At 35.9% G+C, this 13,011-nt stretch overlaps 1 protein-coding gene across 2 annotated transcripts in view; it reads right to left on the minus strand.

Annotated features, from left to right (window-relative positions):
• The window catches only part of ATAD2B (ATPase family AAA domain containing 2B), a 152,980-nt gene that overhangs the window by 78,140 nt on the left and 61,829 nt on the right, over positions 1 to 13,011 (minus strand). For both annotated transcript variants that reach the window (XM_032866927.1, XM_032866926.1), the window contains exons 14-15: positions 7,341 to 7,500; positions 1,550 to 1,640 (exon numbers count right to left, since the gene is read on the minus strand). In XM_032866927.1, coding sequence (XP_032722818.1) covers positions 1,550 to 1,640; positions 7,341 to 7,500 — 251 coding nt within the window. The remainder of the gene's footprint in view (positions 1 to 1,549; positions 1,641 to 7,340; positions 7,501 to 13,011) is intronic.

Consider the following 13,011-nt stretch of genomic DNA (forward strand, 5'->3'; position numbering starts at 1 on the left):
TTAAGAAACTGACTAAAAGCTAAAATAAATCACTGGGAATTAATGAGAAGTTGTGGCCTTTGGAAATGAATAAAGGAAACTAAGATTCTTATATTTAGAATAAAGAATTAGAGTGTAACATTTCAGATGGTAGATAGGATAATAGCAAGTAATTTTAATATACCTATTGTTTAGGGGATTTCCAAAGTTATCTGAAGACTTCTGCTTATTTCAGTTAAAGATCATTCTGAGACTGAGTCACAGAAAAATCTACAAAGATTTCCCAGTCTCATCAATACTCTAATAAAATAATATCATAAAAAGTAGGAAATAAAAGGGGTCAAATTTCAAAAAGGGAAAAGACTGGATTTTGTACCAAATACCACCCTCTCCCATAAGCAGCACAAGGCTTTGCAAAAGTCAAGCCAAATTTACATGAAATGGTTTTGGCGCATGCTCTCTTATACCAGGCAAAGCTTAAACTGGAGTAGTGCTGGAGAGATTTACGTTTTCTCCTCACCAGAAGATGTCGAGGTCTTTGTGGTTCAAAAGCTGAGGGATGCTGCTTCGGAGATGGAGGTCCCTGTGGATGAAGAGGATAATTCGGATGTAGCTAACTGAATGGACTAATGTTCTATTTAAGTTTTAATATCTGATGGTGGATCCCAATGATTTTTTTAACTAAGTTGTTCTTTCTGGTTTTGGTAAGTTTAAAGTTTTCCCAAGCAGACTGCTGATTGTTAGTGAACTTAGTTTGGGGATTTTTCATAATGCTTAAAAAGTTCATGGAGAAAGATTTTTTAATTTTTATTTGTGAGAGAGTAAGAGGAAAACAGACAAAAGACAGAAAAAGAATGAAGGAGAAATACTAGTGTGTATACTCCGTTGTTTAATAGTGTAATCATTTTTATTTCATACCTAATTAGAGCCAAAAACCTGAATTCCAAAACCCTTGAATTCCATCTCCTATATATGATCATGTATGCACATCTCTCTCACTACATCCTTTTAGGACAATAGTTTTCATTCACGCTGTAAGGAGGATCTTCTACTCTGTGAATAATTTAACATTAAATTGGAAAGTTTTATATTTTGGGAAAAACTAGCAGATGCCAATAAATATTTTCTTTTGAAGACTCCTCTCATTCAACTTCTTTCTAGACAAAAGGCATGAAGACGAGCCCATCAGATAATCTGCAAAGTAAAAGACTACAGTCTTGCCCTCAACATGGACCTTTATTTCTGAAGGTTAAGCTTATTTTTCTTAGTAAAATTTCTGAGAGGGAACAACTCCCAAAAGAACGCACAGCAGTAATATTATGGAAATCCAGCACTCAATGAAAGGCATATTATTACTAGCTTTGTTAATAATCAAACACCTAATGGCAGCTAAAATTGTACCTTAGAAGTGTTTAATTTCAAGTGAAATGTTCAAAATAATTCTTACATTTAAAGGCAGAGCCAGCCATTTACTGCACAGACATAACTATACTCATTCACATTCCAAACATAAGGGCAGGCTGAGCAGAACAAACAATAACGATCAAAGAATTCAAATAATAGCACTCACCAACACATTTTTCAGCCAGTTCACCTAAAAAAGCATCTGACAATTTTGGGTTCCAATCCCTGGTATGGATTTGTAAAATGTGTTTTCTTGCCTAAGAAAAAAAGTATAAAATCAACAACCTGTGAAATGTATTAGCTGGAACACATTTATGCACTCACCATACCCCAGAAATACAATTGTTTTATTTTTTTTTAAAGATTTTATTTATTTATTTGACAGACAAAGATCACAGGTAGGCAGAGAGGCAGGCAGAGAGAGAGCGGGGGAAGCAGGCTCCCTGCTTGGCAGGGAGCCTAATGCCGGGCTCGATCCCAGGACCCTGAGATCATGACCTCAGCCAAAGGCAGAGGCTTTAACCACTGAGCAACCCAGGTGCCCTGAAAAACAACTATTTTAAAAGACATTTAAATACCATGGCATCTACATCAACTCTGATTCCCACAATAACAATAGAATAAATAGTATGTAAGAGAGATCGTGTCTCTGTTTCACAAACTAAGATATTTAATATTCTGAGAGGTGAAGGAACTGACTAATGGAACATATGACTAAGTGACTGATATTCACTGATCTAGGACTACATTCAAAACTAAGTTTCACTGTTCTACCACATCAGATCATTTTTACCCAAATACATATGAAGAAGGAACTTTAATGTATTATAACATGTATAACCCTTTTTTAAAATAATAATTAATATAGAGTGTTATAAAAGTTTGAGATAGAGGGGCCCCTGGATGGCTCAGTGGGTTAAAGCCTCTGCCTTCGGCTCAGGTCATGATCCCAGGGTCCTGGGATTGAGCCCCACATCGGGCTCTCTGCTCAGCGGGGAGCCTGCTTCCCTTCTCTCTCTGCCTGCTTCTCTGCCTGCTTGTGATCTCTGTCAAATACATACATACATACATACATACATACATAGTTTGAGATAGATAACATAATGATTCAACAATTCCATACATTACTCAGTGCTTTTTTTTTAAAGCAGGCTCTACACCCAGCCTGGGGCTTGAACTCATGACCCTAAAATCAAAAGTTACATGCTCTGCTGACTGAGCCAGTAAGGCACCCCAATTAGTGCTAACTTTTAAACAAACTACAGGTTTAGATTTCATAAAACTCTTGGTTCTATCATATGCATAAATTATTATGACTGATAAGCTAAACAAGTAATTTAAAACTTGGAAAAAGTTTTAAGTAGAAAAAATTTTCAATGAAATAAAGAAATATAATGTTTGGCATTTAATAAATAACAAGGTGATATTTCAGTAAATATTAATTTAATTCATTTAAAAAATCAAATATTTGAGCAATTCTACCTTGATTTTTTTGTTTTCAAAAGAGCATTCTCTACCTTAAATCAAACTGTATAGCACAATCAAAATTTTAAGATCCTGGTTTCAAATTAAGTGAAATTTCTTCTTCTTTCACAGTCAAAAAGCAACTGAAGTAGTAAGAATCCATAATCAACTGACAGTATATCATGAAGAGTCATATCAGACTTTTATTTTCACTTTTGCCTTCTTTCAAGGAAAAACACTCTGTAAAACTTAAATGGACTCATACCCTCAACAATGCTACTTGAGGAGCACCTGGGTGGCTCAGTGCGTTAAGCCTCTGCCTTTGGTTCAGGTCATAACCTCAGGGTCCTAGGATGAAGCCCCACATCGGGATCTCTGCTCAGCGGGGAGCCTGTTTCTCCCTCTCTCTCTGCCTGCCTCTCTGCCTACTTGTGATCTCTCTCTCTAATAAATAAATAAAATCTTTAAAAACTAAAACAAAACAAAACAATGCTACTTGAGCTTTTAAGACTAGGAAAAACAGGGGAGCCTGGGTGGCTCAGCTGAGCAGCCAGCTCTTGATTTTGGCTCAAGTCATCTCCAGGTCCCAGGATCAAGCCTTACATGGAGCTCCACACTCAAGAGGGAGTCTGCCTGAGGGCTCTTTCTCTCTCTCCTTCTTCCTCTTGCCCCTACCCCCATTCATGTGAACTTGCTGGCACTCTCTTTTCAACATAAAAAAATAAATCCTTAAAAAAAAAAGAATATGAAAAAGCAAATTATAACCAACATGATAGTCTTATTAGCTTGATGAGGAATCTGGGGTCCAGGAACAAAACAAAAAGAACGTCAAAGTCATCAAGATAAACCTTGCTCAAAAAGTTGATAAAATCTGGTAACAATAGCTACTGGTCTAATTCCAAGTTCTAAGTTAAGCGTTCAGCTACCAAAAATAAACCAACGATGTGACACTTATTTTTTTCCGACTTGAAGTACTTGCCTGAATAGATACTAAAAAATTATAAAATCAAGGTAAAAAAAAAATCATCCAAGACCTTATATTCTCTAGAATATGACATTAAGAATCTACTTGACCTCATTAGCAGCATAGGCATCAATTTTAGAAGACCCTTTCACAACTAGAAACACACCAAAAAAATTCAGGCTGGAAGATGTCTCAAAAAAGATCTATTCTTATACTGTCTTTTCACAAAATAAGTAAAGGTTTAGAGGAATGAAATTAATTGCTTAAGGTCAAAAGTTATTGTCAGATCTCTAATACATTTAGTGCCTTGATCTTTCTCTATATAATCAATTGGAGTTTCCTTTATTGTAAAAACAAGAAATAGAGGGCGCCTGGGTGGCTGAGTGGGTTAAAGCCTCTGTCTTTGGCTCGGGTCATGATCCTAGGGTCCTGGGATCGAGCCCCACATCAGGCTCTCTGCTTGGTGGGGAGCCTGCTTCCCCCACTCTCTCTGCCTGCCTCTCTGCCTACTTGTGATCTCTGTCTGTCAAATAAATAAATAAAATCTTAAAAAAAAAAAAAAACAAGAAATAGAAAAAGAAATTACTTAAACCAGAAATGATTCATGATGCACTTTTTATGACATACAGAACAGTAAGTTACATCGTTTCCCCTAATGGAAAGTAGCTTCCTCTATTATTAAGAGTCAGAGGCAAATTCAAGCTGCTCATTTCTCAGGACTCATATATACACACATAATACTTATAATAATAATCGTAAGTGTTGGTGATAATAAAGAAAAAAAACAAAAATTAAAAAGCATTACCACCTGAAGAAGGTATGTGCTATTTTATGCTAATAAAGAGTTAAAAAAATTACTAAAATTTGGAAGAATCAAGGCTTGCTTTCACTTTTTTTTTTTTTTTAACTTATTTGGTCAAACAGCAAGAGTCATGATATTCCATTGCCCAAACTACAGAACTAATATGAGACTCTGACTGGTATCACTTTAAAGTCCCAAGCAGATCCTTATCACTGCCTTTAATCCTTCCCTAGATCATTCGTCAGGTCTATCTCCTAACAGACTAGTTCAGTTTCTCTGTCTTCATGTTCAGCTTCTCATTGGGACCATGCTTCCTAATTCACTGAGAAAACTGAAGCAGTAAGAAAAGTTCCAGAGACATTCCACACTAAATTTGTCTACCTGTAGGCATTTGTACCCATAATATTCTGTCTTCTCCCTAGTATCAAGACAAACTATCCAATTCCTATCTAAAGTCATTCTCACCACTCATGTAGTAAATACTATGGCCCCTCTTGCTTATTAAGGACATACTGTGATAATTCTTCTTTCTCAATTTCATCACCAGAATTTCCTTCTCTATTGGCTATTTGTCCCAGCTTAAAAATAACACATTCCCTCTTACCTCCAATTCCCTCAACACCTATCTCTTCCTTTTGTAACAAAACTCTTTGAAAAACTTAACTTTCGTTCTGTCTCCAATTTCTCTCCTCCTGCTCTCTTAAGCCAACCATACTCCAATTAAACTTTTTTGCACCCAACACTAAGTCAATTTGCTCCCATTCAGGTTCACTGATAACCTACATAATGCTAAAAACAATGGCCAATTTTCTCATCTGATTTAATTTAGCAACATATAACAAAGTTAGTCACACTGTCTTCACTGATACACTTTCTTCACTTGGCTTCCAGAATTCACTCTCTTACTTTTCCTTTTACCTTATGAACCGTTCCTTAGGATAGAGGATTTGATAATTTCATTTAATCTTATAATCTCATGACTTTAATATTATCTAAGAAAAAAAAAAAACAGTCTAAGCCTGTTCCACAGACACAGACCAAGAAAAATGACCTCAGGTTTAAGTCTCAAAGTAGTTTCCTTGAAATGTAGGAAGTTAAAATTCACATGGAAAACTATGTCAAGATCCTTGCTGTACAATGTAGTAAACCACTACCCATATGATGCTTTTTTATTTAAATTTTTAAAGAAAATTTAAAATTCAGTTCCTTAGTCCCACTAGTGACATTTCAAGGGCTAAACGTGATTAGTGGCTACCGTACTGGACAGTGCTCAATGCACAATGTAAATACAGAATATTTCCATCATTACAGAAAAGTTGACTGGACAGTGCTATTCTAGACCTTGTTTACTATTAAATCTTTGATCTCTGTGAGCTGCACCTGAATTGTGAGGACTATAACTGACATATATGACTGAGGGCCACATGACTAGAAGACAACTGGTTAATGAGATAACGGCTTTCCTGTGCCAAAATGAACACAGGCTGTGTTTCTTAGAACACATTATCCACGTACACTAAAAGATGTGTTTGGACCATAAGATGGCCCAAACAAGATAGCTGATGCTTCCCCATGCTGAAATACGCTCTTCCCACCTCAGCCTTGTCTCCTACAACTAAGCACACCTCAATGCACTGATAGAGCCCTGAAAGCTACACTTGGGTTTTGAAAATGATGTTGCATATGGTAGGTTTCCTATCCTGATAAAGTCAGGTAAATTCAGTACCAAATTAAAGCCTCTAAGTTAGACGTCAATCAAAAACTGAGACAACTACTAATGACTGTGCAGACTGATTTCAAGCTGAAGTATGAACTGCTCTACACAGCAGCACACTGCCTTCATTTCCTTAGTCTTGTACCTTGTCTTAATCACAGCCTTTTACTCTAAGTATGTAAACCAGGCATTTTACATGGAAATCTAAAATCAAAGCTATGTAACAATTACAAATGTGTATATTATATATGGATATGTTATATATGGGTATAACTTATATTTTATATAATATAATATTATATATATTATATATATGGATATATATTATACATCCACAAATAGTATCTTCTTTCTTCAGGTTATATTTATATGTTATAAATGTTTTAATTATGCTTATCTGTAATGTTAAATTACATGGGAAACACTGTCAAAGTATCTTCTCATATCTCCCCCTTTCAAACTTGAAGTTTCCAATGAAGACATAGTCAATGATTAAACTGCTCAAACCAAGAACAACAATAAAAATGTCAAACAGAATTAAATAACATTTTACACAACGACTATACATTGCCCATGTGTAACTTTTGCTGCTTTTAACTAAATATGATATCATGGTCATTTCTATGAAAATTTGCACATTGGGTTCTTATTCATAATCTCACTAATACTCTAAAAACATTATTTTTATGGGAACACAGCTCCTTTGGCTAACCAGAGATATATAACCTGCCATCCAAGATAATTACTACAATCTAAATTTAAAGCTAAAGAAAAGAGTACGTAAGCATTTTAGTAACCTAACTACAGGTTTTCCTCTTCCTGAAAGTCATAAATGTTCTAAAAGCTGTTAAGAGAAAAAGACTAAAAATTATTAATTTTTTAGAATTACTAAGATACCCCATAAGCACAAAATTTTTAAAATGAAAGTTCATAAAATGCACTCTCAAAGTGCATATATACTTCATAACTGAATCACAAATATATCTTCATATATTAAAAACAGAAACTTTTACCTGTTGATCAGGCAGGTTGAAAAGGAATTCTCTGTCAAAACGACCCGGTCTCCTAAGAGCAGGATCTATAGAATCAAGTCTGTTTGTAGCACCAATAACAACAATTTCACCCCTATTATCTAATCCATCCATTAGAGCAAGGAGGGTTGACACTATAGAGCTGTAACAAAAGTTTCAGGCAAAGTTATTAATTAAAAAACAGAAAGAAAAAAACTGTAAAAACTGCTGCTTACACTAAACTTCACAGTCTTATATGCTAATAAAATTATGGCATGATTAAGTCTTAATGTAAAATACTGTACAGAAATCATTTCTGAAAGTATTAAAACATTATTAATAGACACCTAAAGCACAGAAACAACAACAAAAGAGATAAGGACTTCATAAAAATTAACAATTTTGCACTATCAGGAAAAATGTACCTAAAGAATAGGAGAAAATATCTACAAATTATATACCTGATAAGGGTCTAGAACAATTACAACTCAACAATATAAAGAAAATTAACCCAACTTAAAAACAGTCAGAAGATTTAAATAGACATTTCTCCACAAAAGATATACAAAGGGTCCATCTTCAGGGATATCCAAATCAAAACCAAATGACATACCACTTTAAAGTTTGCTTGGGTTTTTTTTTTAATTTATTTATTTGGCAGAGAGTGAGAGAGATCACAAGTAGGCAAAGAGGCAGGCAGAGAGAGGGGGGAAGCAGGCTCCCTGCTGAGCAGAGAGCCCAATGTTAGGCTCAATCCCAGGACCCTGAGATCATGACCTGAGGCGAAGACAGAGGCTTAACCCACTGAGCCCCCCAGGTGCCCCTGCTTATTTTTTTTTTAAGATTTTATTTATTTATTTGACAGAGAGGAAGAAAGTACAAGTAAGTACTTTTTCTTTTTTTTTTAAGATTTTATTTATTTATTTGACAGAGAGGAAGAAAGTACAAGCGGGAGAGCAGCAGGGAGAGGGAGAAGCAGGCTCCCGCTGAGCAGAGAGCCCAACGTGGGACTCAACCCCATGACCCTGGAATCATGCATGACCCGAGCCAAAGGCAGACGCTTAACCGACTGAGCCATCCAGGCGCCCTAAGGTACCACTTTAAACCCAAAAGGATGATAATAATCAAAAAGACAAACAGTAAGTATTGACAAGGATGTAAAGAAATGGGAACATTCACACACTGCTTGATGGGAGTGTAAAATGGTATATGTCTTTTGAAAACAGTCTGACAGTTCCATCAGCTATTAAACACAGTTACCATATGATCCAGCAACGTTCATAAAAGACTTATACACAAATGTTCATAGCAGCTTTATACACAATAGCCAAGAAATGGAGGTAATACAAATGTCCAACAACTGCTGAATGGATAAAGAAAACGTGGTATATCATACAATGAAATATAATTTGTAAATAAAAACTAATGAAATACTGAGAGAGGTTATAATATGGATGAACCTTGAAAACACTGGCCTAATCAGTGGGTTAAGCCCCTGCCTACAGCAAAGGTCATGACCTCAGGGTCCTGAGTTCGAGTGGCACATCGGGCTCTGTGCTCAGAAGGGAGCCTAATTTTACCCCCTCTCTGCCTGCTGTTCTGCCTACTCGTGATCTCTCTATCAAATAAATAAATAAAATCTTAAAAACAAAAACAAAAACACTGAGCTAACTGAAAAAAGCCAGTCACAAAAGTCCCCATGCTGTATGATTCCATTTATATGAAATATCCAATAGGCAAATCTATAGAAACACAATGTATATTAGGGGTTGCTTAGGATTTGGGAGTACTAAAGAGGAGGCTGGAGAGTGACGGCTAAAGGCTAAAAGGTTTCTTTCTGGGGAGATGAAAATGTTCTGTAACTGATTATTGTGATGATTATACAACTCTGGAAATATACTAAAAGCCAATGAACAAACAGCTTAAATGACTGAACTGCATGATGTATGAATACCATCTTAATAAAACTTTTTAAAAAAGAAATAAAGGGGTGTCTGGCTGGCTCTTGAATCTCTGGATTGTGAATGTGAGCTCCATATTAGGTGTAGAAATTACTAAAAACTGACTAAAAATTTCAAAGAAATATAAAAGTCTCTTTTAATAAGACAGCAATCTGGGGGGGGGATTTATGTCTGGCAATGTATATGATGTTTAGATTCCTACAGAATTACATTTGCATTATTGTTATACTTTTGGATGACCACTTTAGAATGGCTACTTTTTAAACTAAGTTCAATTCAAAATCATTCTGTGCATATTTTAGTTTTTGAAACTATGACAAACATTTCTGAATAAAAATGCTGCATGTCTAATTATACAAAAACCGTAGCTCTAGCAACAAAGGTCTTCCTAATATTTTTCTAACTGTTCTCACTTCTATCTACCTGCCTGAAACAACTTCTCCAATATGCTCAATAAGTTAAAAAAATCATTCTCACTCCCAAATAAATTGTTCTAAATGTTTGTCAAAACTATAAATGGAACCAAAATGCTAGAGACCCAGTGTACATGTATAGTAAGGATTTGTGCTTGTTCTAATTAAATAAATTAAAATTAATGATCTAAGTGTCTCACTTCAGATATAAAGGATGCAATATAAGCATCACTAAGTGTAAATTCATATTTAACCTCAAATTTTTCCTTAGTACATTCCAATCACAGATAGGTATTTCAAGTGTTTGTTAAGATTTATCAGCATTTTGGGGGCATCTGGATGGCTCAGTCAGTAAAGCATCTGACTCTTGATTTCAGCTCAGGTCATAATCTCAGGGTCATGATCTCAAACCCCAAGTCCGGCTTTGCACTTAGCAGGGAATTTGCTTGAGATTCTCTCTCTTCTTGTCCATCTCTACCACCCTCTCATAGAAATAAATACACCTTAAAAAATATATTTATCAGCATTTTTAAGTGTTCTTTAGAAAGGTTTTCAGAAAACAGTCTCAACTATGGCCAGAAACAGAATTACAGCCTAGCTTGGATTCTATCAGAAGCTGACTTCTTTAGAAAAATCAAATGGCCAGCCCCTGGATCAAAATCCTTTAGTAGCCTTGATTAGTGTTCAAAATACAGTCCGAACTACTTAATACTATATTCAAGGCCTACTTGCCTGACCTAAATCTTTCTCCTACATATCTTCTAAACGTATCTGTATTACCTTCAAATACGGATCTAAATAAAATCAACTGGAATTGTTTTGCATAGTGTGAAGAAGGATCCATTTTCTTTTTTCACCAGATACCCAATTCTCCCAGCATTATTCATTGAAAAGGTCACCCCTTCCCAACAGTACTGCATTGTCTCTTTTATTATAAATCAAGCACCCATATATGTGTAGATTTAATATATGGCTCTGAATTTCGTTCCATTTGTCCATTGGTCTAGTCTTCCACCAACATCAAGTTATCTTAACCTTAAGAGGCCTTAATAACTAGCAGAGCAAATACTCCTACCTTGTTCTTCCACAAAAGTATACACTATTATTTCTTTCTATTTCCATATCAATTCTAGAGTCATTTTGTCAGTACAAAAAAGTGGTACAAAGAAAGGCAAAATTCTTTATCATGACTGGTTTAATCTTGCTAGAGGCTCATTACTACATCCAAGAAGTTATCTATAGACTGCTTTGGAATTTCTATATACATAATTACATCATCTATAAATAATAACAGCATTGTCTATTCCTCTCCATTACACACACCTTATATTGTTTTGTCTTACCAGACTACACTGATCAGGATCTATGTAGAACATTGATCAAAAGTGTTCATAGTCATGCTTATAACTGTCATATTAAACGTTTTCATCTTTCAACATTAAGTCTGTAATGGGTTTTTATAGATATCTATATTCCTCATTCTCTGAGATGAGTGACCTTATCAAAAACAAATATTAAAGGGGAACCCTCCTACACTGTTGGTGGGAATGCAAGCTGGTGCAGCCACTCTGGAAAACAGTATGGAAGTTCCTCAAAAAGTTGAAAACAGAGCTATCCTATGACCCAGCAACTGCACTACTAGGTGTTCACCCACCCCAAAAATACATATGTAGTGTTCCAAAGGGGCACGTGCACCCTAATGTTTATAGCAGCAATGTCCACAATAGCCAACTATGGAAAGAGCCTAGATGTCCAACAACAGATGAATGAATAAAGAAGATGTAGTATGTGTGTGTATATGTATACACACACACACACACACACACACACACACACACACACACGATGGAATACTATGCAGCCATCAAAAATGAAATCTTGCCATTTGCAACAACATGGATGGAACTAGAGGGTATTATGCTAAGCGAAATAAGTCAATCAGAGAAAGACAAGTATCATATAATCTCCCTGATATGAGGAATTTGAGAGGCAGAGTAGGGGGCTTGGGGGTTAGAGAAGGAAAAAATGAAACAAGATGGGATCGGGAGGGAGACAAAACGTAAGAGACTCTTAATCTCACAAAACAAACTGAGAGTTGCTGGGGGAAGGCGGGTATGGAGAGGGTGGTTGGGTTATGGACATTGGGGAGGGTATGTGATATGGTGAGTACTATGAAGTGTGTAAGCCTGACGACTCACAGACCTGTACCCCAGGGGCAAATAATACATTATATGTTAATAAAACTAATAAAAAAAAACTGAAGCTTTTATCATTATAAGTTGGTCCCTTTATATGTATAATAATGCTTTCTGCCTCACAGTCTATCTTATCTAATACTGATACAGCAGTATTCTGTTAGTATTAACTTGGCATATTTTCATGCCCACTTTACAAGTGACTATTATGGACATTTTTAATAAATAAAATAGTATTGGGCACCTGGGTGGCTCTGATCAAGTCCATGTCTGCTTCAGATTATCTTCCCCCTCCCTTCTTTTGCACCTCCCCCCAGTTCATGCACTCACTCACTCATTCTAAATAAACAAATAAATATTTTTTGAAAAAAAAAGTAAGATAAACAAAATAGTGTAACATGTGACTTTTGTGTATGAATTACTTCACTTACCATTAAGTCTTTGAGGGTCATCCATGTCACATGTACCCATACAAGCTAAACCCAGGCAGCATGTGTCAGAATTTCATTCCTTTTTAAGGGTGAACTGTATGGCTATAACTCATTCTGTTTACGGATTCGGCAGTTAACGGACATATGGATTACTTATGTTTTGGCTATTATGAATAACACTGCTATGTGTATTTCTGACTAAGGTTTTGCATGCCTTTTTCCCACCATTTTACTTGGAATCTTTCTATACCCTTATACATGGTATATCTCTTATAAACAAAGTATCATCATATTTTATTTTTCCTCAGTTTGACAATCTTTGTCTTTTAAAAAGAACACTTATGGGGAGCCTGGGTGGCTCAGTCAGTTAAGCTTCTCACTCATAGTTTCAGCTGAGGTCACCATCTGATGGGTGGTAAGATCAATCCCCGCATCAGACTCTGCTGGAAGATTCTCTCCCTCAGCCCCTTACCCCCATGCTATCTCTTTCTCTCTAAAATAAATAAATAAATCTTTAAATCTTTAAAAAAAGAACATTTGGTCTGGGGCATCTCGGTTGCTCAAACGGCGGACTCTTGATTTCAGCTCACGTCATGATCTCAGCTCTGGTCATGATCTCAGGGTCCTGGGATCAAGCCTCAAGTTGGGGTCCATGCTCAGCAGGCAGTCTGCTT

This window comes from Lontra canadensis, unplaced genomic scaffold (assembly GCF_010015895.1).
Source record: "Lontra canadensis isolate GAN:19392208 unplaced genomic scaffold, GSC_riverotter_1.0 scaffold32, whole genome shotgun sequence".
NCBI classification, from domain to species: Eukaryota; Metazoa; Chordata; class Mammalia; order Carnivora; family Mustelidae; genus Lontra; species Lontra canadensis.